Below are 27,918 nucleotides of genomic sequence, written 5' to 3' on the forward strand. Positions count from 1 at the left end.
GGTACTGCCTCCTGTGCTTACTTGGTACTGAGCTGGAAGAAGTGACTTAGTCCCTGGTCAGAGTAGCATTATCCAGAACTAATTAATCTTGCTTATTATGGAGGATTGATGATCCTTCTCAGCACCTCAGTATACTTCAAGACTCTAGGGGGGAAAGGAGTGAGGCTGAGAAGAGCCACCTGTGGCACTAGTAGTGTATCTAAGGAAACTAATTATGAAATAATGAACATCATAAATGTACCAACCTCTTTAGCTGATGTAGAAATGTCTGTTTCTGTACAAAGAATTTGTTAAAACTATAGAGTGAAACATACCGTCATCCAGATATACATTTTTGTGGATTGCAAATTGGGCAAGTCATGTACGAGAAAACGGAAGCCTAAAGACATCTGTGAAGGGAGGCTATCTTCGTGATGCAGGGTTAAATAAGAGTGTCTGTAAAGGAGTTAACCTGGTGCATGACCCACTGTGGGTGCATGAATGCTCTGTGCAACCCTACTGCCTTTTCTCTTCCTTGGGGTAAGATGTTTATCCTGCCTGTTTCCTGGGCCAGAGCTGTGAGTGTTTACAAAATTTATCTCTTTAAGCTTTTTACAGGCAGAGCAATGAGCAGCATCAGTTCTTCATTGCACCACCTTAGTTCATTGATTGCTTTCTCATATGTGCCTTGACTGGGGGGTGGGGGGCTACAGCAGAGCCAGTGACCCCTTGCTCGAGGGCTCAAGTCAGCAACCATGGGGTCATGTTTGTTATCCCATACTCGCGCCAGCGACTCTGCACTCAAGCTGGTGACAGGGCTTTGAACCTGTGTCCTCTCCATCCCAGGCCAACGCTCTGTCCACTGCACTGCTGCTTGGTTAGGCTAGTCACTTTTTTTTTTTTTTTAAAGACAGAGTCAGAGAGAGAGAGAGGGATAGATAGGGACAGACAGCAGACCGAGTGACCCCTTGCTCGAACCAGCGACCTTATGTCCAAGCTGGTGGGCTTTGCTCAAACCAGATGAGCCCGCACTCAAGCTGGCGACCTTGGGGTCTGGAACCTGGGTTCTCCGCGTCCCAATTTGACGCTCTATCCACTGCGCCACCGCCTGGTCAGGCTAGGCTACAGACACTTTCAATGATGGATTAAGCCTTTCGTACCAGAATAGAAAAAGCTACTGAGAGGTGGCAAAGTACTTACTGAGAGTTATCTTACCTAGGTTTGGACTATCAAGAAGCTTAGTGACAATGGACTGCTCCCCCCTTTTTTTGCTTAACGGTTTTATTTATTGATTTTACAGCGGTGGGAGGAGCAAGAAGTATCAACTCATAGTTGTTTCACTTTAGTTATTCGTTGAATGCTTGTCATATGCTCCTTGACCAAGCAAACCCAGGGTTTTGAACCAGTAACCTTAGCATTCCAGGTCGCTGGTTTATCCACTGAGCCACCAAAGGTCAGGGTCTCTTTTTTTCTTTTTAAATCATTAAAAAAAAATACACTCTCTCTTCTCTCTCTCTCTCCCTCTCTCCTTTCTAAAATGAATAAATAAAATTAAAAAAAAAATGTTCACTTATAGTTGATATACATTACTATATTAGTTTTAGTATACCTCAGTGATTAGACATTACATGACTAAGCGATCATCCCAATAAGTCACGCACCCACCTGACACTGTGCATAGTTATTACAATATCATTGACTGTATCCCCTATGCTGTACTTTACATCCCCCTGCCTTCTCTGGGCTTTTTAAATTTTTCTTTTTTTTTTTTTTTTTTGCGAGAGATTGACAGACAAAAAGGGAGAGATGAGAACCATCAGCTCGCAGTTGTGTTACTTTTGTTGTTCACTGATGGCTTCTCATACCTGCCTTGACTGGGGGGCTCTAGATGAACCAGTAAACCCCCTTGCTCAAGCAGGCGACCTTTTGGCTCAAGCCAGCGACCGTGGAGTCATGTCTGATCCTATGCTCCAGCTGGCAACCCTGCACTAAAGCTGGCGACCTTGGGGTTTTGAACCTGGAACTTCAGTGTCCCAGGTTGACACTATCCACTGTGTCACCTCTGGTCCCGCTCCATGATTTCTGCAACAACCAATTTCCTTTTTAATCCCTTCACCAGTTTCACCCATTTCTCAGCCACCTCCCATGTGGCCACTTATAAATATTCTTTATAAGTCTGTTTCTGTTCTGCTTGTTCATTGTTTTTTAGATTCAATTGTTGATAAGTATTTATTGCCATTTTATTCATATATTTTAAAAAAAGATTTTAATGATTTTACAGAGGTGGGGAGTGAGAAGTATCAACTCACAGTTGCTTCACTTTAGTTGTTTATTAATTGCTTGTCATATGTGCCATGACTGGACAAGCCCGGGTTTCAAACCTAAGATCTCAGCATTCCAGGTTGACGGTTTATCCACCGTGCCACCACAGGCCAGGCTGTTCATATTTTTGTCTCCCCCCACTTCTTAAATAAGACCCTTTGGCCTTGGCCAGTGGCTCAGTGGATAGAGAATTGGCCTGGTGTGTGGATGTCCTGGGTTTGATCCCCGGTCAGGGCACACAGGAGAAGCAACCATCTGCTTCTCTCCTCTTCTCTCTCCCACTCTTTCCCTCTTTCTCTCCCACGGCAGTGGTTCCGCCAGTGGCTTGATTGGTTTGAACATGGGGCCAGGTGCTGAGGATAGCTCAGTACTCAAGCATTGGCTTCGGATGGGGTTGCTGAGCAGATTCCGGTTGGGGCACATGTGGGAGTCTGCCTCACTATTTCCCTTCCTCTCACCTAAAAAAAAAATGTGATGGTTTCTGTGTACAGGGAAGACTCCTCTGGAGTTTTTCATACCTTTCTTTTGCTTTATTAATTAATGCCCCTTCTATTATATTGGAAGCAGTGCTAGCATGTTTCTACAAAGTTCCTCTTAGGTTTTGACCTAGTTTGCAGCGACACGGCTAACTGTACCAAGAAGGTTGGAATCTCGGTGAATATGGGACCTATTATAGCGCCTCCCTCAGGAAAATGAAGAAAATTGAATTGACATTAGCCGGCATGCCAAGAACACCTGCTCCTTCTGTGGCAGAACCAAGATTAAGTAAGAAAAGAGCTGTGAGGATCTGGCACTGTGTGTGGTCCCTGCGTGGATGCAGTAGCTGGCGGCGCCTGGGTCAACATCACCATTTCTGCCATTCCAGTAAATCTGCCGTCAGGGAGCAATCAATAGACCAGTAGAAGCTCCACAGTTTGAAACACTGCTGGCCTAAAATATACGGGTTAATTTGTTAAAAAAAAGTTTCTATGAAGATAAGTCTGTGTTCTCGTGCAAAAGGTCCACCTTCTTTTGTTACTACTTCTCTTCTAGATTCAAAATCACTTTAATTTCCAATAAGCATAATGACCCTGTTGGAATTGGAATGCTGGCGGACACCTTCCAACCAGATTGTCAGGTGGTTGAAGGTACCTCTCCTTGTAGTATCCTACACTAGGAGAGCCTCACCGCACCTCTGTAACACGACCTTGTGATGAAAGAGGACCCTCACCCTGCCGTATCCTCCATTTGAAGTTTTGTTTCCCATCAGCAGCCACCATTCGGGCCAGAAGAGGAGGCAGCGTGACCACAGAGGCAGAGATTGGGGTGATGCCATTAGAAGTCAAAGGAGCCTGACCTGTGGTGGCGCAGTGGATAAAGCGTCAACCTGGAAACACTGAGGTTGCCGGTTCAAAACCCTGGGCTTGCCTGGTCGGAGCGCATATGGGAGTTGATGCTTCCTGCTCCTCCCCCCTTCTCTCTCTCTCTCTCTCTCCCCTCTCTATAATGAATAAATAAAATAAATAAATAAATTAAAAAAAAAAAAAAGTCAAAGGACACCCGTAGGCACCAGGAATTGGGAGGCGAGAAACAGCCTGCCCCTAGAATCTCCAAAAGGAGCGTGGCCCTGCCTACACCTTGGTTTTAGCTCTGTTAGACTCAATTTGGGCTTCTGGTCTTCAGAACTAGAAGCGAATAAATTCATGTTTGTTTTTTTTTTTTTAAAAAAAATAGCTATTCGAGCCCTGAACTCTACACCAATAGTAAGGTCATGCACTGGCTGAAACCTTATGTCAAACTGTAGCAAAAAGCTTAATTTACCAACATCTGTATCGCCAATGAGGATGTTCTGGACAAGACAGGCGTACGCATGGCCTGGCCACGGTTTAATATGTGCTATGACAGCAACTGGTTGTTGTTTTTTTTTGCCTGTAACTGCATTCGGACAGTATGGAGAAGTCCATTTCCAGCTAAACGTTACCCCTTCCTCCGCTCATAGACTGGGGTACAAATGTGCCAAATGGGCTTTTCTAAATGTAAGCAAAGTGTATCAGCTTCATCTCGGTGCGCTCAGGCGTCATTCACTGGGTCCCATCCGTCCTGCCGGAACCCCGTCCACGCCGTGTGGGAGGCAAGCTGCTCAAGCCTGCGTGGACTATTCAGAAGCCAGCCCTGAGTATCTAACCTTTGTGGGTGGTCTCTGGAGGGCTGCTGCTCTCAGCCTTGTTGGTGAGAGCATTGGGCAGCTGTCGTTTCTCTTCGCTTGAAGAATCTGAACTATCTTCTTTCATTATGCTTTGGGTTTTACTGTAGACTCCAACTGGTTCTCCTGGTCCTGTAACCAGGAATAAACGTATTACTGATTTACTGACCTTAGTCTGACTAGCCATAAAATAGAGCTGAAGAAGAATGTACTAACAAAGTAAGCTTATCAAAGGGTTCCTGTTCAATGTTAAATCCAGTTTGCTGCTCTTACAACCATTCTGTAACAAATCAAAAGTTATCATGGACCCTGTCCTTTCCTCCCTGGCCAAGCTCTTTACAGGTGACAGGCCTGTTTCCGTCACACATCAAAGGGGAACCCCCACCCCTTCTCCTCAGCCCCTCCATGGTGAGGCTCGCAGCTCTGGTTCTGTTTGAGGTTGAGGACAACCTGCCTGTGGGAACGCGGGGACCTGTTACATAGAACAAGAGCCCAGTTTGTGTTACCTGCTAGTTTGTTACCCACTAGTTCCATTCCTGAAACACCCAAGGACATGAGCTCTCACTTTCAGGTGTGCCAGCTCCGCATGCTGTGCTGCTCTTTCCTCTGTTCTTTGATCCACTGATCAGAGACTCTGTCATCTTCCTACAGCCATCAGGGCAGTTACTTTTTTTAAAAATTTTTAATTTTTGTATTTTTCTGAAGTTGGAAACGGGGAGACAGTCAGACAGACTCCCGCATGCGCCCGATCGGGATCCACCCGGCATGCCCACCAGGGGGCGATGCTCTGCCCATCTGGGCGTTGCTCTGTTGCAACCAGAGCCATTCTAGAGCCTGAGGCAGAGGCCATAGAGCCATCCTCAGCGCCCGGGGCCAACTTAGCTCCAATGGAGCGTTGGCTGCAGGAGGGGAAGAGAGAGACAGAGAGGTAGGAGAGGGGTAGGGGTGGAGAAGCAGATGGGCGCTTCTCCTGTGTGCCCTGGCCGGGAATCGAACCCAGGACTCCTGCACACCAGGCTGATGCTCTACCACTGAGCCAACCGGCCAGGGCTTTTTTTTTTTTTTTTTTTGTGGCAGAGTCGGAGAGAGGGACAGACAAGAAGGGAGAGCGATGAGAAACATCAATTCTTCGTTGTGGTTCCCTAGTTGTTCATTGATTGATTTCTCATATGTGCCTTGATGGGGGAGGGGGGTGGGGGGGGGGCGGCTACACCAGACCGAGTGCCCCCTTGCTTGAGCCAGCGACCTTGGGTCCAAGCTGGTGAGCCTTGCTCAAACCAGATGAGCCCGCGCTCAAGCTGGCGACCTCGGGGTCTTGAACCTGGGTCCTCAGCATCCCAGATCGACGCTCTATCCACTGCGCCACCGCCTGGTCAGGCGGGTGGTTACTTTTCTTGCAGACCAGCAGGAAATTTCTGGCAGTTACCTGTACATGGACAGGTTGAAAAATGCTGCATTAGACCCACCCGCCTACACTTCAGCAAAGAACTCTCAACACCCTCCTCCTGAGTCCTTTGTTCTATTTTTATTTTCCCTTTTTCTAAAATCTCCTGGCGGCACGGAAAGAACGAGATGGCTGAGGACAGCAGTCGTCCCTATTTTCTCAGGTGCCAGAATAAACCTCTCTCCTTCTCATCAGCAAATGTGTCCTGCAATTGGTTTTCATGGCGACAGGCAGCTGGACCCACAGGTCATTTTTCTGGTTACATTCCCGCACAAGTACCGAGTCCAGGTTCTCCAGCACGGCCACCACCAGCGGCATCAGCTCCTTGACCACCTCCTCATCGTAGCGCCCGATCAGCTGCTCGAACTCGCGGTAGATGGAGCCGGCCAGGCCAGACACCCGCTCCGACATCACGGCCCCGGAGCCGCCGGGCTCCTCCTGGTACACCACACCGTCCTCCAGCTCCATGGTGGTGGGCATGCCAGATCCCGGAAGGGTAGGGTGAGCGCAGAGCCCAACGGCGGCTGCAGCGGATGCCCCACCTGCATAGGCCGCGTGCCCCGCCCCGCGAGGGGCCTGAAGGGGCGGCTGGCACCGCCAGGGGCGGGCCTAGACATCCCCCACGCAGGCCGAGTGGGGGCAGCGCCCAGCGGCAGGGACCATGGGCAGGGGCAGGGGCCGGGTGCCGGTCCCGAGTCAGGGCCCGGGGTTAGGATATTAAGGAATTGCTCAAATACAACTTCATTTTAACATTTTATTTTGTGTAAAAAAGGGCAAATTTAGTGAATTATTTTCATCTTGTACACAAAGTTATAATTTTAATGCTTTCACATCCATGCTGAAAATTTGCAATTTGGTAAAAATGAAACGAACATAAATTTCTTTGAAGAATTTTTCACGCCATTATATACACTTCCTGAGAAAGTTTAAATACTTTCTCAATGATCACAAGTTACCAAGAAAATAAAAGATTAAATTTGTACAGATATTGGTCTATATATCAAATACATACAGAAATGATGTAAAAACCTTATGCAGTTTACTTTGACCTCTGCCCTCAAAGGATTTGCCCAGGGACAGATGCTTTTCTTTTGTATAAATGACTGTGGCTTTATTTAAAATATGTAAATCAAAGGAAGAAACCCAGTTTAATCACAGTATTTTTAAAATCCCTTCCCAATAGTAAAGGATCATTACCAAATATATAGCACCATAATACAAATATTGATGGGAGAGGGTATTCACATCACGCAAAATTAATAATAATAAAACAAACAAACACTGAAAACCCGTGTTAGTATCCGTAGAATAAGAAGTTGATAACAGCTTTAGCTTCCTCATACACAGCAAAGAAAAGGTTAACGAATTTAAACTACCAAAATCCCCAAATAATCCTAACAGGAAAAAAATATAAACAAACCCAAGGTCAGCAGTACATTTTGAACCGTAAAAAATAATGGGGCTATTGAGTTGTACAACTGGAGTTATGGCTAATACAGAAATCTCCTCTGCATTCTTTTCTGTTCAACAGCAGTAGGAGTTTAAAGAGTCTGAATAATGAAGAGGGCTTCAGATTGTGTTTAGACTGTAGGAAGTCCTTACCAACATTTAACTGTTGGTCATGGGATCAAGACAGGAACACCTCCATGAATAGGTGGGAAAGTCAAAAACACTCAGAGCCTGGCTTTGCTCTAGAATTGGAAGCTTATAAACAAATGAGCATTTCACAGAACTAATTACCAGGCTCCAAATCAAATCCCTTCTGACTTACTCAGTTCCCTAGAGAGCCCCCTAAGCCCAAGGTACTGGTAAAGCATGCGATACAACTGGCTTCTTGTGCCTGTATCATGAAACCAGAGTCCTGGGTTTAATTCACTGAGTCTGAGAATAAAGACTGTGTAACTCTTGCTTTGGAAGTCTTCTAGGAGAACATTTATGGGAAGATCCTTAAAAGTTAAAGATTTGGGAAGTGTGAGGATATCACATTTACAGTAGGTCCCTCTCAGTAATATTGTTTAAGATAAATATCCAGTAATTTAACAGCTGAATTCACATATATTTGACACACGAGAGTCACCTTGGCATTGATATGATCTGCATTTATGCCCCTAAAGTCAGTATTAAGAAATGTTGACATGCGATTCCATACATTCTTATACTATAAAGTAACAAATTTTACTTCCAGTAGCAACTACAAAACCTTATGTTATTAACCCCTCTTGCATAGAATGAGGTAAACCTGTGCGTATTACCAATGCTATTATTCCCAAAAGTAGAGCATTATTTTAGAAAATAAATTGCTGGTTTTTAACGTTCTATGCATTTTAAAATTCAAACAAAAATCTCACCTAAAATGGTCTCCTGGGGCTTTCCATTAACATTTTTTAAAGCATTCCATAGGTTGAAGGACTGTAGAGTTTAATCATTTTGATTAATTTCTAATTAGCCCTACCTATATTCCAGAGGAGATGGTCAATGGTACCACTCTGAAGAGGCCAGGCTAAGACCCAGAAGCACTTCTAGAACAGATGCAGTAATTCCTGAGAGTTTAGTTCATGAACCTCACTGGTAAACGCTAGCGCTCTCTTATTCAGTCACAACTCAGAAAGTTAGAAAATGCAGAGAGCAAACCTTTCACCAATTTACCCTTAGATTCTGTTTTGAAAGGAAGCCGTGTGAATTTTACAATAGGGAATGTTCAAAATGGTCCAAATCGGCTATTCTTGTTAAAACTAATTCTGAACACAAAGACAGTTCATACTATATAGATATCTATGGAATTTAAAGAATATTAAATTCTCTTTCAAATTAGTTTTCTCACAAATCCAGGACAGTTAAAAGCAGAGCTGGAATGATTTTGAAATCTAAACTGATCTTGGCTTTAAACAACTTTGAGTCTGATTCTCCTGGGAGTACAGAACATCTGGTTTGAGGTGTGGTTATTCCGAGTGTTATCTCACAGATCGGGGCAAGTGGCAGAGAACGAATCCCAGTCCCCTTTATGGGCTACACTGTAGTAAGGAAAAAGAAAGAAACATTTCCCCCAACCCCTCAACGTGTACACTGACATCCTGTATACCTTGTCAACCATTCCAGTTTAACACTTTAGTGTCAGGATAATTTTAACCATTTTTTTTTTTAATTAAAGGAGAACAAACATATAAAAGTACCCAGAGTTCTTCCAGTTTCACATAGAACTCCAAATAAATGTTCACAGAATGAAAAACATTTCTGCACAAACATTTAAGGTGGGCTGCAATAAAACGCCGAGCAGAATGAAACACCCCTTCCGTGACCCCTGTGGTGACGAACCCTCCGCGAGGGGGTTCAGTTGCATATTTCTGCCGCGAAGGAAGCTGGAGATGTGACTGGCCTAACTTCTAAAATCCCCCAATCTCCCAACAGGTACCAAAAAGGTTCATTTGTATTGACAGTTCACTTGCATTTACAACTATATCCTTCTTAAATCATTTCCTTCAATCCTGCTACCTAAACTTTAATCTTACCAAAAAAGTTAGAATTTCAGTTCTCGTTAACAATGCACATAAATCCAAATGTGTAAAATATTACAAAATTCTTTCAAAAGCTTCAAATACAACACAAAAATTGTCCATCTTTATAAATTGAAAAATTTCCCCCCACGACTAAAATAGTTTCCCCACCCACCTGAAAAATCTGGAACTGAAATTCTCTTATGTTTAGCAAAATGTCCCAGTAGAAGAGCCCCGCTGTACAGCTGGATTGATTACAAATCAGTCCCATGTAAAAGTCTCCCCGCCCACCCTCAGTCTGGGAGCCGCCTCAGGGCTCTTGTTTGATGTAGAAGTTAGCAGAGCCATTGCTTTCCTGATCTGATGCTCCCTGGAGGAAGTTATAGTCCTCTCCATCTATCAACTCCTCCTTCAGCTGCAATGCAGTCACTGCAGGAAAGAGACAAATGCACGGGATATGTCATTATGCCTTTCTGGAATATTCAGATTTGCTTTCCATCTTCATATTCCACTAGCTTTATAGTTAAGCATAAGCGTTTAAGTAATTTTAATTTTCAAAGTGTATTAGCAGTTAAGGGGAGTTCCAAAATAGAACAACACTGCACATTAGATATCTTCAACAAACCATTCAAGATAACAGAAGTCACTAATTTGACTAGAATAATTAGAATTTTTCTTATGGCTAGGTATTCACTTTTATGTCAATGTCTATATAAACAATGATGTATTTACCTTGCATGGTCCTGCACTATATTTAATAAGTAACAACACAATAAATATAACTTTAATATAATCTTACTAACTACAAGGAGTACTTTTACTAAAAGGACTCCCTGCAGAAAAGAGATATAAATATGATATTAGCCCTGGCCAGTTGGCTCAGCAGTAGAGCATTGGCCCGGCATGTGGAAGTCCCGGGTTCGATTCCTGGCCAGGGCACACTGAAGAAGCGCCCATCTGCTTCTCCATCCTTCCCCCTCTCCTTCCTCTCTATCTCTCTTATCCCTTCCTGTAGCCAAGGCTCCATTAGAGCAAAGTTGGCCTGGGTGCTGAGGATGGCTCCATGGCCTCTGCCTCAGAGGCCATGATAGAATGGCTCTGGTTGCAACAGAGCTACGCCCCAGATGGGCAGAGCATCGCCCCCTGGTGGGCATGCCGGGTGGATCCCAGTTGGGCGCATGCGGAGGTCTGTCTGCCTCCCCATTTTTAACTTTGGAAAAATAAATAAAAATAAATAAATAGATGTTATTAAATAATGTTAAAGTAGTACAAACACAAAATATTATCTATAATATAAATAGAATATGAATTATATAAATATATTAATAACGTAATTACAAAATAAATAATAAACCTGGTATTAGAAAAACATTTACAGTAAAACTAAAATAATGGAAAAACTGATGATCATTTTTTTTTACAGGGACAGAGAGAGTCAGAGAGGGATAGATAGGGACAGACAGGAACGGAGAGAGATGAGAAGCATCAATCATCAGTTTTTCATTGCGACACCTTAGTTGTTCATTGATTGCTTTTTCATATGTGCCTTGACCTCAGGCCTTCAGCAGACCAAGTAACCCCTTGCTCGAGCCAGTGAGTTTTGGGTCCAAGCTGGTGAGTTTTGCTCAAACCAGATGAGCCCGCGCTCAAGCTGGTGACCTTGGGGTCTTGAACCTGGGTCCTCAGCATCCCAGTCCGATGCTCTATCCACTGTGCCACCGCCTGGTCAGGCGCCAGTCAGAATTTCTAGTGACAGAAGGGCTCTTTCCAGTGCCCGGGCCAGGATGAAGACATAGAATTTTTTCTTTGCTGGGCCCAGCATGGATCTTATGCACAAACTTGAAGCTGTTTGAGATTTGGCTCTTTTTTTTTTTTTTTTTTTTTTAAATTTTTTTTATTTATTCATTTTAGAGAGGAGAGAGAGAGAAGCAGGGGGGAGGAGCTGGAAGCATCAACTCCCATATGTGCCTTGACCAGGCAAGCCCAGGGTTTTGAACTGGCGACCTCAGCATTTCCAGGTCGACGCTTTATCCACTGCGCCACCACAGGTCAGGCACTTGGCTAACTCTTTTTATAAACCTTTCTTAAATAGCAGTCCCTCCACACAATTGCCCAGTAATATCAGACTTCCCTAATTCCTTTCACTGAGATCTGCCCCCTATTTCTTTCTTTCTTTTTTTTTTTTTTTGTATTTTTCTGAAGTTGGAAACGGGGAGGCAGTCAGACAGACTCCCGCATGTGCCCAACCGGGATCCACCTGGCATGCCCACCAGGGGGCGATGCTCTGCCCATTTGGGGCGTAGCTCTGTTGCAACCAGAGCCATTCTAGCACCTGAGGCAGAGGCCATAGAGCCATCCTCAGTGCCCAGGACAACTTTGCTCCAATGGAGCCTTGGCTGCAGGAGAAGAGAGAGACAGAGAGGCAGGAGAGGGGGAGGGGTGGAGAAGCAGATGGGTGCCTCTCCTGTGTGCCCTGGCCGGGAATCGAACCCTGGAGTTCTGCACGCCAGGCCGATGCTCTACCACTGAGCCAACTGGCCAGGGCCTGCCCCCTATTTCTTACAGAACTGCTCCTTTCCAAAAAATTACTTCCCTTTTTTTTTTTATAGAGACAGAGTCAGAGAGAGGGATAGACAGGGACAGACAGTCAGACAGGAACGGAGAGAGATGAGAAGCATCAATCATCAGTTTTTCGTTGCAACAACTTAGTTGTTCATTGATTGCTTTCTTTTTTAAAAATTTTTTTTTAAAAAAATTCATTTTGGAGAGGAGAGAGAAAGGGAGAGAAACAGAGAGGGAGAGAGAGAGGAGAGAGAAACAGAGAGAGAAGGTGGGGAGGAGCTGGAAAAATCAACTCCCATATGTGCCTTGACCAGGCAAGCCCAGGGTTTCGAACTGGCGACCTCAGCATTTCCAGGTCGACGCTTTATCCACTGCGCCACCACAGGTCAGGCCCATTGATTGCTTTTTTATATGTGCCTTGGCCGTGGGGCTACAGCAGACCAAGTAACACCTTGCTTGAGCCAGCGTCCTTGGGTCCAAGCTGGTGAGCCTTGCTCAAACCAGATGAGCTGGTGCTCAAGCTGGCGACCTCGGGGTCTCAAACCTGGGTCCTCGGCATCCCAGTCCGATGCTCTATCCACTGTGCCACCGCCTGGTCAGGCTACTTTCCCAGTTTTTTTAATAAAAATGCTTTCAGCTAGGTATGAAAACCAAGTCTTAATAACAACCAAAATCTAAGAGATGTATTCTGGTTTCTTAGGGAGTAATTATTTTAACTCAAATTGAGTTGGTAAAGTTTCAAATAATTTAAAGAACAGGCGATCTTGTACGCTAGCATACTCACTGGAATCTTCTCCCATGGTGAGCAATGCTGTTTCTTCTCACAGACCAGCTAAGGCGGAGGTAACAAGCTGTGCTTTCCCCATCTCACCTGTGTCCCATGGTTTCCCCGAGTATTTTGAAACAAGGGGATTTCCCACAAAACCCTGGCAGCAGGAGACTCGCCTTCCTGAAGGGCCAGGAGCAGTGGGACCTGACGGCTGCTTGCGTCTCAGCGGTGGCGGCAGCACAGGGCTCCCACACGCGCGTCACACTGTGGGACTCACTCAGCGCCTTGCCTGCTTCTTGCTGCACTGACTCCAAGGAAAAAGTATTCTGGATCCTCCACTATGGATCTTTTTATTACAATGGGAGTGAGGGGTTGTATATCTATGGAATGTAAATTGGAAACTGCTTATACAAAAAAAAAAGTTTAATATATGAGGAGAATTAGGATTCAGTAGTTAGATGAACAGTAAGCCAACTAAATTTTCATAAATTCAGTACTGTCATCATGCAGAATATTTAAATGGCTACATGTTTAAAGTCAATTAGTAGTCATAGAAAAGTATCACGTTCTGATTTTAGTTACAAAAGATTACCTTAAGAAAGAATGGTCTTTGACATCTTATTTACTAATTTAAAGAACAATCTTTTCTAAAATGCCAATTCATTTTACTTTAGTATGTAATTTTGTTTCCATAATGATGTTAAAAATTAATAGCCCAAAGACAGAAAAGTGAATACACTATACTTGTAATAACAAAATGAATACCAATCAGACTGTTGAAAGGTAAAACAAACAAGATTGTGCAGTTTGTCCTTTCTTTAAAAAAATTACTTAATAAATACTCAATAAAGCTTTTGTTATTCCACAAAAAAAAAAAAATTACTTAATAAAAATGCTTCCATGAAGACTATCAAACATATGATAGTTACCTTCAAATCTAACCAACATGCATTGTTAAGTTCATCTGAACAATATCATGAAAATAAAACACATGAAAAGAAAAAAACCCCAACTTTCATTAAAGGTGCAGTACCCACAATAAAAGGTTGATTAAAACAACATCTTGTTATATGATGATCAGATGGCTAAATGAATGATAAAGGAACTACTGTGCTCAAGACCAAACATGATCCATTCAAACAGATGTTTCTTTTCTTTTTTTAAATGCAAGAAAGGTAAGTTGAGGTTTTAAAGCACATCTGGAAACTATCAGCATTTACTATTAACAACAAATTTCTGAATTCTGTTTCCCCTCATGTTAAAATATGAAAACGTGTTTAAAAAAAAGTAACTCAAGAGAAAGGTGGAACATTCACTCAGATGTGGAATGCTTTAATGCAGTTTTTGTTTTAATGGAACCTAAAACAAGGCCTGTTTGGTAACTTTCACCCTAATCCTGTCCCCTTTCCAGATCAATGGAGGATGGGCGCAACAAAAAAGACCCTGCAGCTACATTTCACTTTCAACACAAATGCATTTTCTTAGCTCTATTTTTAAAAGGAAGTCACTTTGCTGATTCTTACCACTAACATTTCAGGAGATAAACGAACAGAAATCACATTTTCCTAGCAAGAAGTCCATAAATATAATAAACTCAACAGCTAACCAATGGTAGCTTTTACACAGTTAAGATACTACAGCCCCTACAGTTTCACCCGAGTAAAATCACACTGGTCTCACAGCTGTGCCCCAGCTCAGAGGACACCACAGACACTAGTACAAAGAGGACATCATCTGAGGCCTTGTGGTTTCCATCCCATGAACCTATTCTAAGTGCTTGGGTTTTGCCAATCCTAGAAGTCAAGTTCCGTTTTACATGAATCAGTAATCTCTCACAAAACATGACACTTCAGGATCAGTCTAATGCTTCAAGTCAATACCTTAAAAGTCCAATAAAAATTGAAATATATCCAGAGCTCACAGTGTTTACGATAAACTACTTAGGTTGAAGAAGACTACGTCATAAAGAACAAATGGAAAAAGAAAAAAATTAAGGAGACAAATAAGAAAGACAACTGTAAGGTTTTTCAGACAGACTTTGAAGTTTTTCTAGTTAAAGAGCAGATAAACTTGGATGTGCAGTTCTAATATAATTTATATATTTATATATAAAAAAAGGTATAGTAATTTCCTCTAGATACAAGGATATCCGAGAAAACAGACTGGGAAGGGTCAAGATGACCCAGTAACACTGTAACGAAGACAAAAAGCTAAGGAACACATCTTAAAATGGCCAAACCAAACCAAACCCCACCCAAAACTAAGTTGAGGTACAAAAATATTACCAACCAACCAACCAAACTAGCAAACAGGAACGAGAAGAAAACAGGTACTATGTCCTACCTGGGTTTTTAAATGAACAAGGCATTTTAAACAATGCTGGTTAGATAAAACAACTTAGCTTAAAAGCAACAGTTCGGATATGGCAGATATATGCTAGGGCAGATGCAACTTTGGTTTTCAACCTACTAAAGTTCACCACATGCAAGTGAGGTCTTTCTGATACTCATATGATAATATGTTTGTTCTTAGCAATTCATAGGGCCAAACATCTTCTAGTCTTCCTTACCATCTACTAGCTTGGCCTAACCAAGTAAACTCAAATTAAGATATAATTTCCTTCATAAATAAACAAGAAATTACGGGAACACATTTCACTCGAATTCAACAGCAAAATTATACAGGTATTGTATTTCCAAGTCCATGTTATTCAAAGAAAGGCTGTGGTAAATGTTACCACCAGAACCACCGTTACACTGAAACAGAAAGCACGTCCCTTCTGATGTCTGATGAATGAGACGCCTTGGGATGCTATGACCGAAGCCTTGTCTTTGGATCGGGTTAATCGGATCAGTCCCTAATGGCATATTTCTCCCCTAGGTCAAGCCACATAGAATTCTGCCATGCAGATGTTCAACTATTGAAATGAAACCATGAACTAGTCCAAGTCGTTTCACAAGTCCATAAACTGAAATTACAGCTTTACTCTACTTCGAAGCTCAGAAATGATTTATAACGAAACAAAACAAAAACACCGTCCTCTCGTGATGACTTCTCCTAGTGAGGTGACTCCCAAGCGCTAGTGAAATGAAGCTTTTTGTTGAAAGAAAAGAAAAGTTGAATGCGTCAGTCCCTGGCATGCCAGGCCATGCGTGGCCTCCCACCGCCCTCCCCAGACTTGACCCTGCGCAGTTCCTGCGGTGCCCAGGTCACTGATTACCTGTTTTGAGGCTGGCACCGAACTCTCGGCTAGTGCTGGGAGGCGGGAAGGCCTCCGGGGCTGTCTGTGCTGGAAGGGTTCGATATGGAGGGGGAGTCAACTCTTCATCCCCAGAGAAGTTCCTCCGCACCCCACCTGTCATGGGCGGGCGCGACAAACTGACAGGCTTCTTCCCAACTGGCATCTTCCTCTCTAAACATCAAGTCAGACTAAAGTAAGCTTTCACTTCCATGCGTGGCAAGAAAAGTGCATTATATAATTAGGAGTTGTACTGCATAGGATACTCTGAAAGAGAACTATGCAAGGTCTGTATTTCTAAGAATAAGGAGTGTGTGTGTGTGTGTGTGTGTGTGTGTGTGTGTGTGTGTTGGAGGTCCATGATGGGGGAGATTATTTCTAGTCTCTTGAGAGTCTGGTAATCCTGGTTCCTGACTCTCAAATTTGAAACAAAACAAAGCAAAATGAACTACAGAGAGCATTTAATATAAATAGGTGGCTAATTCCTTTTACGAAAACTTCAGCTTGAGAGGAGCTGAAAATCCCATGGAAGAGAGAGAGGGTTTTAAGACCCTACTTGTGGGAACCATTTCATTGCCCGTTGAAGCCCGAACACTGACCTTCAGGGAGAAGTCAGTTCAATGTACTATCTGGGTGGTAGGGCTTTACTGATATGAAATGCATTCCCCTAACTTTTGGTTTACAGTCCACCGTTTTAGAAAACACTTAGAACTTGACCTACTAATTTATTTTTGAGAGAGGAAGTGAAAAAGAGACGAAAACATCGATCCGCTCCTGCATGTACCCTGATCAAGGATTGAACCCACAACCTCTGCACATCGGGACGATGCTTCAACCAACCAAGCTGTCTAGCCAACGACACTTATTAACTTTAATTCTGAACAGCAATTCTAAAACTTAAAGCTTATTGCTTGCAAGTTCTTTTTTATTAGTTTTTAAAATTTCTTTAGAGAAAAGAAAGAGAGAGAGGGACAGACAGGGAAGGGAGAAAGATGAGAAGCATCAACTCAGAGTTGCAGCACCTTAGTTGTTCATTGATTGCTTTCTCATACGTGCCTTGACTGGGGGCTACAGCTGAGCTAATGACCCCTTGTTCAAGCCAGCAACCATGTTGTTTATGATCCCATGCTCAAGCCGGCAACCCTGTGCTTAAGCCGGTGACCTCGGGGTTTCGAACCTGTGTTCTCAGCGTCCCAGGCCAACATTCTATCCACTGCGCCACTGCCTGGTCAGGTGTTTTCAAGTTTTTAAGCAGTCTAATTTCTTTTTAAACATCCTTTGGTAAAAGTTTCATAACCAAACATAAGCCTTCAAAAATTTATACAATGCTTTCACTAACAAAAGACATTCTAAACTTTGCAAATATTGAACAACCAAGCATACTGCATTAGTCAGGTTGAAAGCTGAATACTTACATAATTTGTGACTATAAATTGTATCTGTTTTCTTCCAGAGTATACAAATTATCCAGGCAAGGACAAACAGAAATTATGCTTCACAAAATCAGGACTAAAGACAAATCTAAGTCAGACAGTATTCCTCTGCAAAATGGTCTGAAACTGAGCTACTAGCAAGTACACATTCAAGTCAACTGCCAAACCGGAATCTTGCACAGCAATCATTCAGACCTTTTTAAACACACTACACCCCTAGAATCTCCAACTCTCTTCTACTTCTAATAGCCCCAGAAGCTGATACGCACATCAGTGCTGGTTTTCTGGTTCTAGAATGACTAAAACTTGAAGGGAAATAAAAGGCTTTTCAGGTAGGACAAAGCACATGCACACACAGTTTGTATGATCTTCTTGGCAGAATATGGCTTATTTTTCCACAGTACTGATTAACAGTTATCCCTTTAGAGCAGGGGTCTCAAACTCAACTCAGCATGTGGGCCGCAGAACAAGATCACAGCCGTTCGGCGGGCCGCACTAGGTCTACAAAAGGCAACTGTTACGCAACATTTTCTCACTGCAGTTGAAAACAAAAAAATATCAGTACAAAATTGTTCGCGGGCTGCGAGTTTGAGACCCCTGCTTTAGAGCATGACTTCAGCCATTATAAAACAAGCTTAAATAATGAAGTCAATCAACTGTCTACTTCTGTAAAACATAAGTATTACTGATGAATAAACTGAAGGATGACTTCAGGTACAGAAAGATCAAAGAACTATAAGAAGAAAACAACAGAACCAGAATAAAATAATCTGTAGGCAAAGTTCAACAAATGAAAAGTTTTGTGGCCTACCTGCTACTGATATAAATCTGAATGTCACGGACGACTTAGGTTTCAGGACCCCAAATTCGTTCTCTTATTTGGGTAAAATTTTGTGCAAAAAATTTCTAAGACATGATTTGTTGAGTATTATAAAAAAGGGGCGGAAAGTTCCCTTCAGTCTAAGGGAACTTTCTTCTTCCTTCACATGGACTACCATTCCTTATCCTCAATTCCAAAATTCAAAGTGTTTTGTAAAATTTTGGTAACAAAACCAGACCTCACTTGGTCATACTATTTATAATCTTTATTTGGCACATTCAATGTAAATATTGATATATATTTTACTTTATAAAATGCTCCCGAGTCTGCAAGGGGCATTACATTAATACGAGCTATATGCACTGTGTGCTTTCCTATAACCCCCAAAATTGTGAATTCCAAAACACCTCTAGCCCCCAGAGTTCACTAACAAGGGATTCTGAGTTCACAGTTTTCTTCCTTTCTATGTCTAAAGCATTAGAGATGATGCCATGAACTTTTAAAATGTTAAAGAACACATATATAGTTAATTCTTTCTTTCCAGCTAACCCACAATTCTGATGTTAAAAAAAATGTCACTAAAAAGGAGTATTGATATTATCACTTCATTAATTTCGTATTTCTTCTCATGTTCCCAGCCATTATTTCAAAATCACTGAGTGCTTTAAACCAGAAACAGACCCTGTAAGAGTCCCACTAGAGGGAGGCATGTGAATTATGTATACAACGCTCAGAAATTAGTTCTAGAAAGTATGGTCATATAACCACTAAGTAATAAAAAACATTCTTAACATCTTGGAAAGAAAATTCCAAAATCTTATCTTGGCCAATAGAAAGTGATAAGACAGCTAAAGCAACCAGTGCCACTCAACCCTACAGGAAGACTCGTGATCCCATCTACATGGTTAGAGTTCCCACGTGACTTCTCCCTAGCTATTTCCAGATACATGGGCAATCACGCTGATCTCCTAGTCTGACAACGCTCTCTCAAGTCCTCTGGGTGAATACCAAACGTGGCGAGCAGCTAGTGGGCAAAATAACTCTGGGCCTACAGGGAGGCTTATGCTTATAATACAAAAGAGAGGGTGAGGGACAGGCCTCCAGTTCCCACTGCTGTGAGGCTGGGCTGGCTCTCACGTGGGAAGGAGACTAAAGCCCCACTGCAGGGCCGGGAGAAGCTGTTCAGTTCCCCACTGCAAGAATTATAAAGCAACATTGATAATCAGAAAGGTAAGCTTATATTTGATTTTTTATGCTTCTTCAGTCTCTTGGTTGTTAATGAGACAGATTAGCACTGATTTAACTTATAGCATGTCAGCTGGAAAAAAAACTGCTTTAGTTTTAATCCTCAAATGTAGTACTTTTTACTTTTAAAAATATCTCTATATAAAAATATTATCTTAGAATGAAATATTCCATGACCATCTTCATGAAAAGAATCTGCGGCTTTCTATGGTGGGGAAAAACAATTTCAAAAAAAATAGATAGAGGCCCTGGCCAGTTGGCTCGGTGGTAGAGCGTCAGCCTGGCGTGTGGAAGTCCCGGGTTCGATTCCTGGCCAGGGCACATAGGAGAAGCGCCCATCTGCTTCTCCACCCCCTTCCCCTCTCCTTCTTCTCTGTCTCTCTTTTCCCCTCCCGCAGCCGAGGCTCCATTGGAGCAAAAGATGGCCCGGGCGCTAGGGATGGCTCTGTGGCCTCTGCCCCAGGCGCTAGAATGGCTCTGGTTGCAACAGAGTAACACCCCAGATGGGCAGAGCATCACCCCCTGGTGGGCGTGCTGGGTGGATCCCGGTGGGGCACATGCGGGAGTCTGTCTGACTGCCTCCCCATTTCCAGCTTCAGAAAAAAAAAAAAAAAAAGATAGAGCTATCAATATATCTTAGCCTATTTTGGCTATTAATCCCAATAATCATTCACTGTAAGGTAAAATATGATACAGAAAGCCTATTTAGGAAAATTTTCTTAAGCCTGACTTTGTTAGCCATCAACCTGAATTTCTTAAAGTATTGTTCTAGAGAGTTTTAGTTATAAAAGTTTTGGGTTTATTAGGCTCCAAGTCTATTATATTATAAGCCTCAAGCATCTGCTTTCAAAATTTTTTAATAAAAAGGTTTAAAAAAATTAATTTTCAATAGGTTTACATATTATTTCAAGAATCATTTATAGACTCTATTCTTTACCATATAGGTTATAAATATTATGGCATCTGTTTTTCCTATCAATTCAAGTATGTTCTCAGTATTGAGAACGTTTGCCTTTTATGGCATACTGCACCTTTAAGCATAATATACAATGCACAGTCACTAGCTCTCAAAGGGGATACCGTTTTCTGTGCAAAAATATGACCCCAGTTGGTTAACAATTTAGGAAATACACAGAAACACCACGAGGTGACCCACTTTTCTTATGTCCTTTGTATTGCTGGGACTTAGCCTTTTTCTTCTGTTTCGATGAACCTGATTGGCTTTCTCTTGATGCTGAAAAATAAAAGGGAAAATTGGTACCAGATACTTGCTTCCAACTAACTACAGGTACAAATTAGATGAACTATCTTTACCAAGACCATTATGCTTGTGAAAGTACACAATGCTTTGAGAATAAGGGTGCTTGTTCCGATAAAACCATAAACTTCAATAACTGACAGATTCCACTATTTATTTAATAAGCACTTATCATATACAAGTAACATTTTAGCCTATTATTATAAACTCATTAAAATAAGTCTAGTTTCATTTGGTGAGTGCTCATACTGCTGTTTCCAAAGTCATTATGTAACTGACTACTGAGTTCACCCAGCCATGGTACACATGGTCTGATTCTGTGATGTTGTTGTTGAGTCTTAAGATCTTACCTGGCAACCCATCAGACACAGGTACATTCTGGTCCTGTGAGCTCACAAGATGATTTATGTGAGACAGTCCTCTGAAGAATTGCTGAGTTTTACAAAAGGGCACCTTTTCTGTATAGCAACTTACACTGTGATGCTGGAGGCTGTAGCTGATATCCAGTTAACTGACACCACCCTACAGGATAGAGGTCAGGGGACTCACAGTCTACCCACTGATCATACTCTTCTTCCCATCCATCAAAATGTATCCTCAAGAGACGGTGAATAATTCGAGTGACTGTGGCTACGCATATTAAACGTGGCTCCATGAGGTCTACTGCTTCTAATTTCATTCCTACACGAAATCCGTGATTGGGAACATCCTGATGTAGAGAAGCAAAACACGACAATTGGTGAAAAGAAGAACGTGCACCTCCACTATCACTGTGAGAGGAATAACAAGTAAAGCAACACAACCAAATAATGTAATTTAAACCAAAAAAAGTCCCAAATAACTCTTTAGTTACTGAAACATATGAAGGTGAAACATTTAAGAACTAGTTGGGCAATGTATTCATTTCTATTTTACTCAGATTAAAAAACAAACAGGTCCTGGTTGTCTGGCTCAGTGGTAGAGCATCAGTCCAGCGTGTGGAAGTCCTGGGTTCGATTCCCGGCCAGGGCACACAGGAGAAGCGCCCATCTACTTCTCCACCCCTCCCCCTCTCCTTCCTCTCTGTCTCTCTCTTCCCCTCCCGCAGCCAAGGCTCCATTGGAGCAAAGTTGGCCCGGGCGCTGAGGATGGCTCTGTGGCCTCTGCCTCAGGCGCTAGAATGGCTCTGATTGCAGCGGAGCAACGCCCCAGAGAGGTTGAGCATTACCCCCTGGTGGGCATGCTGGGTGGATCCTGGTCGGGTGCAGGCGGGAGTCTGTCTCTGCCTCCCCACTGCTTCTCACTTTGGAAAAATTATAAAACAAAAACAAAAACCCTGAAAGTTTGGAAACAAGCTTCACTTCCGAGGTAAAGGAAGTACTTATATTATTTTATTACTCTTTTTTTTATATATGAAACTATACTATGAAATCCTAATATAAAGCAAAGACATTTTGATCAATAAAGATTTACATTTGTCTGTAATATTTCACATAATTATGTAAATTTACCTTATTAAATAGTTTTACTGGTGCTGCAATGGAGCCAGTTTCCCTGAGGTAGTCAAACCATTTAAAAGGAAGTTTAGTGTAACCTGAAAGACACAACTGGTTTAAGTAGCAGTTCATTTAAAATTAATTTAACACTAAAAGCAGATAAAAAGTTAACTCAGTACAGCCTCAGATGTCAGGTTACACGATAAACTTAGTGCACGCCCTAATACTGCTGAGGCTAACACTTCCTCCACGGTGCAAGGATTTCCTTCTTTTCGGACAGACGTGGTACTCCCACTTAGCCTACTGCGAAAGTGACTCCCCCTCCTGTCTGCTCCAAGAAGGAGGGACTTCCGCTCCTTCAATCCAGGGCTTAAACAGTCTAGCATTTAACACGTCCTGGTAACATTTTTCTTTCTTTGCATGAAAGAAAACTGGCTGGACAAATACTATTTTTATAGACTGCTGGTTTTGGCTTTCCCCTTTTTCTTAAGAGAGACACAGACACTGAAATTTGGAAAGTAGCTGGTTAAGCCATGAGAGTATTTAGTAAAGTTATCTATTAAAAAAATAGTTAATGGCCCTGGCTAGATAGCTCAGTTGGTTAGAGCATAGTCCCAAAGTACAGAGGTTGCTGGTTCGATCCCTAGTCAGAAAAGATACAGAAACAGATCAATGTTTTAGTCTCTCACTCAATAAATAGTTTAAAAAAGTTAATGTATGCAATAACCTACTGAGCCTATATCACCATCTCAACAGGCCTTGAGAATACTAATTCATATTATAAAGTATACAGATGTAATTTATTAAAGCTAGTCAGAATATAGTGCTTTGTTCTTAGGCCACTGCACAGCTCTTGTTATGCGTGCATATAATTACCTATGCAATATATAAATACATATTAGATATTCACACACAGCAAGAAATCTAGGGCTGTGATAAATGTTGTAAACAGATACCATGTAAAAACAAAGCAAGAACAAAAACCCAATGTGAATATTAGGATCAAGTACCTCTAGGTGGAGTAAGTTCAATCATGTTAATTTCACAGAAACCAACAGGGAAAATAGAAGGGGAGGTTGCATGGTAACAGAACCAGTCAGAGCCATCTGCTGCTTCTGAGCCGTCGATCCCAATCATCAGGAATCCGTCAGCCAGCACCTTTTCAATGGAAAGAATTTGGAGTGTTTGAAATTAAACACCACTATTACAAAAATCATTCTTTAAGTGACATACTAAAAGAAGAGAAAATCTATTCAAGTTCTCTTAAAAGTGAAGAATGCTTCGCCCTGGCTGGTTGGCTCAGTGGTAGAGCGTCGGCTTGGCGTGCAGAGGTCCCAGGTTCGATTCCGGCCAGGGCACACAGGGGAAGCGCCCATCTCCTTCTCCACCCCTCCCCTTCTCCTTCCTCTCTGTCTCTCTCCCGCAGCCGAGGCTCCATTGGAGCAAAAGATGGCCCAGGCGCTGGGGATGGCTCCTTGGCCTCTGCCCCAGGCGCTAGAGTGGCTCTGGTTGTGACAGAGCGATGCCCCCGGAGGGGCAGAGCATTGCCCCCTGGTGGGCGTGCCGGGTGGATCCTGGTTGGGCGCATGTGGGAGTCTGTCTGTCTCTCCCCGTTTCTAACTTCAGAAAAATACAAAAAAAAAAAGGTGAAGAATGCTTCTTTACTGAATTGTTAAATAACTAACATTATAATGGGCTATGTAAATTCTAGCATGTACTAGAAACAAAAGCAGAATTACAGAGCAGTGACTTCAGAGGTCTAGGAAAAACAAAGTTTTTGCCCACAGCTAAGACTGCTTGGGGCTGTGAAATCATGAAATTGGGCAGAGGGCGCTTTTACAGTTAATTTATCTACTCTTGGGTTAGGCTTTAAATCCTACTCAGTAATAATAACTTTACTTCTTTCCTTTGGATTTGTAACACGGAGAAGTTTTTCCAAACTTTCCACACCTTTGTCAAGGCCCAACTTTCTCTCCCTTATGCTCCAGTTAACCATGCTCTCCTATGACAGAATCGAAGGCCTGCTATGTGAGGGTCACCCAGCCTTTCTTCTGTACTTCAAATTGTTGTAAATAGCCCCTTTCCCCCAAGACAAACCTCTCCATCTGGTCCTATTACTACTGGTACCTTCGCCAAAACACCATCTTTTATACTTTAATGTCTTCCAATTTCTACTAACATTAAAAATATTTTAGGCCCTCAGCAGGTGGCTCAATGGATAGAGCATCATCCTGGCACGCCACAGTCCCAGGTTCGATACCCGATAGGGAACATACAAGAAGTAAACAATGAGTGCACAAGTGGAACAATGAGTTGATGCTTCCCCCTCTCTCTCTTTCCCTTCCTCTCTCTCTCTCTGTCAAATGAAAAAAAACATTTTTTATAGAATAGAGTTCATACTTAATAACCAGTGCCTCCTTAGCAAGACCTGTGGTGGCACAATGGATCAAGTGCTGACTTGGAATGCTGAGGTTGCCAGTTCAGAACCCCGGGCTTGCCCTGTCAAGGCACATATGAGAAGCAACTACTATGAGTTGATGCTCCTGCTCTCCCCCTCTCTAAAATCAATAAAATCTTAAAAAAAAAACCCATTCCAAAACACCAGTGCCTTTTTCCCCAACACTCTTCCTCCTCAAACTCCTGCTCCCTGAGTATCGAGTGTCTGCTGACCGCTCGTAACTTCTGAAACAGTTTCCAGACTCTCAGTACAGTGCCGCCAACTGGCCAATCTTCTCACCTCTCTGATCACTTTTCCCCCACATTGTACTGTGACTTCCCTTTCACTTCAACTCTGCAGTTTCTGATTTCGGCCCTTTTCTTCCTGTCTGGTGCTGTCACCCACACCCAATGCTTCAGTGACCAACTTCTATGCCAACAATCCCTCAAGTTTTATCACGAGTCTGTCTCCACTCCTTTCTCAGTCCTGCATTTTAAAAAAAAAATTATTTCTTTATTCAGTTTAGAGAAGAGAGAGAGAGAGGGGGAGAAAGAGAGGGAGAGAGAGAGAGAATGGGGAGGAAGCATCAACTCCCACACGTGCCTTGACCAGGCAAGCCCAGGGTTTTGAACCGGTGACCTCAGCATTCCAGGTCGACACTTGATCCACTGCGCCACCACGGGTCAGGCTCAGTCCTGCATTTACCCGCAGGCTGAACGTACTGTCTGAGAGTTGACACAGGGCACCACACCAACAACTCCTCTTACTCCTGCCAAGGGCTGCCAATCACAGGTCCCACAACTCCCTCTACAAACACTCGGACATTTTACCTTTGCCTTTACTTTTCTTCTCCACTATCCTGTTTAACAGTATTGTTTTCAGCCTTCTTCTCTGGGCAGTTTCCCTTTCTGCAGTTAAACCTTCCTTTGGTATGACCTCTGTTTATAACAGAATGCTTTACCAACTTTGCCTGTCAATAAAGAAAGCCCAGATGACCTGACCAGGCGGTGGCGTAGTGGATAGAGCATCGACCTGGGACCCAGGTTTGAAATCCCAGGGTCACCAGCTTGAGTGTGAACTTACTCAGCTTGAATGTGGGATCAGAGACATGATCCCATGGTTGCTGGCTTGCGCAAGGGGTCAGTGGCTCGGCTGGAGTCCCCCAAGGCACATATGAACAATTAAAGGCACTTTAATGAACAATTAAAGTGACACAACTATGAGTTGATGCTTCTCATCTGTCTACCTTTCTGTCACTCAAAAGAAAAAAAGAAAGCTCAGATGGTCTGATCAAGCATGCAAAGTCTGCACTAGCTGGGTTCCACATGATCGTTTAGTCTCTGCTCCCAAGTTCCTTCCTTCTAGTGTTTTCTACTATAGTGGGTAGGTACAGGGTGTGGCGAAAGTAGGTTTACAGTTTGAGTATACAAAACATAGTTTATTCTTTTATTATTACACTGTTTATGTGTATTACAACTGTAAACCTATTTTTGCCCTACCCTGTGGATAATAACTTTCTCTTCAAGTCTAACAGCTTTGCTTAAGATCTCTGGAAAGGACTATCCCACTCACACGGGGTTCCTTTCTCCTTTTCTAAATACAGCTGACTGAACCAGGGGCTGTATCTAACCTTTAGGGCACCAAGCTAGAAGGTGAGTGCAGCTAGATTCTCTCTCAGAATCTAGAATCAATGCACAGAGACTGTTTGTCAAGCCAGGTGCCAGAGCTGGAACTGAAAGGCTGTGATACACAACAGGACGAGGGGCCACCACGTGCGGGCCGTGAGCACGACAGACTCAGAACAGAGGGGGACAAAGAAGCCCCCGATGGGTGGTAGGAGTATGGCTCATGCCGTTCCAGTTCTCATCCCTGTCCTCCCATGTCTGTAAGACTGTCCACTGTGTGCTTAGAGGAACTCCCCTTGGGCCAGCTTGGATGGGTTTGTTTCTCATAAAGAAAAGGCCCTGCGCAGAAGAGTCAATGCACTTGTCTGATGTGCACCGTGTAAACCAGTGGTCTCCAACCCCTGGGCCGTGGACCGGTACCGGTCCGTGGGCCATTTGGTACTGGTCTGCAGAGAAAGAATAAATAACTTACATTATTTCCATTTTATTTATATTTAAGTCTGAATGATGTTTTATTTTTAAAAAATGACCAGATTCCCTCTGTTACATCCATCTAAGACTCACTCTTGACGCTTGTCTCGGTCACGTGATACATTTATCCGTCCCACCTTAAAGGCTGTCCGTGAAAATATTTTCTGACATTAAACCGGCCCGTGGCCCAAAAAAGGCTGGAGACCACTGGTGTAAACTACTCGCCGTTTCATACACGTGGCCCGTATTTGGCTACCCTAACGCTTTTGTGTCCATCCCCTGCCCACAGGAGTGTCTTCCTGCATCTCTGCTGGGCCCAATCTTCCATCCATCGGGATGAAGTTTTCAAATGTTTTCTCTTCTGTAAAGATTTCGCCAATTCCTGAGTCGATGTCATTTCTCCTTTACCTGAATTACAATTGTACTTTGTACCTATTTTAACTCATAAGTCAATCTTGAATTCAACTTATTTTTGTGCATCTTACCTTGTTCTACAAGACTTAAGTTTTTTTAGAGTCCCCACCAATCCTAGCATGGAAGGTATTAACCAAGCCTTTTCTTACAGATTTATTGATTTTACAGGGTGGCAGAAGCAAGCCGTATCAATTCATAGTTGTTTCATTTTAGTTGTTCATTGATTACTTGTCATGTGTGCCATGACTGGACAAGCCCAGGGTTTCCAACCGGTGACCCTGTCAGCATTCCAGGTTGCCACTGTATCCACTGCACCAGCACAGGTCAGGCAGCTAAGCATTTTCTGAGTGACGCTTGACAATGTCCTCCCGGACACGCCTTTGGAAAACAGCACGGTGTTAGCAGCACTGGATCCCAAACCTGGATGACCGTCAGTCACTCAGAGAACTCTGTTTTCTCTTTCTTTTGAAAAGAAAAACAGATTTCTGGGCAATCTGCCTTATGATTCTGACTGAGCAGGTCTGGTATAGGTCATGAAAATCTGTTTTAAATTATACCAGGTGATTCTGATCACTAGCCAGGGAAAGAGTAAGAACAGGGCTTGGAGCCAGTCTTGTCTAACTGTGACCTTGAACAGGTGCTTGAGAGCGCAGCCATCATAACTGTTTCTAATTCTTTTGGTTTAAGGTTTTAAATTGGATTAAAATGCAAATAGCAATTTAAGCTATAGATTTATGTAAATACATTCTGAAT

The 27,918-nt window shown here is 42.8% G+C and overlaps 1 protein-coding gene across 6 annotated transcripts in view; it reads right to left on the minus strand.

Annotated features, from left to right (window-relative positions):
* Positions 1–8,240: 8,240 nt before the first annotated feature.
* The window catches only part of MBTD1 (mbt domain containing 1), a 66,619-nt gene continuing 46,941 nt past the window's right edge, over positions 8,241–27,918 (minus strand). For all 6 annotated transcript variants that reach the window (XM_066263985.1, XM_066263984.1, XM_066263986.1 and 3 more), the window contains 5 exons: positions 23,229–23,376; positions 22,234–22,316; positions 21,218–21,452; positions 20,642–20,719; positions 8,241–9,847 (listed from right to left, as the gene is read on the minus strand). In XM_066263985.1, the coding sequence (XP_066120082.1) occupies positions 9,729–9,847; positions 20,642–20,719; positions 21,218–21,452; positions 22,234–22,316; positions 23,229–23,376 (663 nt within the window). In that variant the 3' untranslated portion in view covers positions 8,241–9,728. The remainder of the gene's footprint in view (positions 9,848–20,641; positions 20,720–21,217; positions 21,453–22,233; positions 22,317–23,228; positions 23,377–27,918) is intronic.

This window comes from Saccopteryx bilineata, chromosome 2, assembly GCF_036850765.1.
Source record: "Saccopteryx bilineata isolate mSacBil1 chromosome 2, mSacBil1_pri_phased_curated, whole genome shotgun sequence".
In the NCBI taxonomy this organism is placed as follows: Eukaryota; Metazoa; Chordata; class Mammalia; order Chiroptera; family Emballonuridae; genus Saccopteryx; species Saccopteryx bilineata.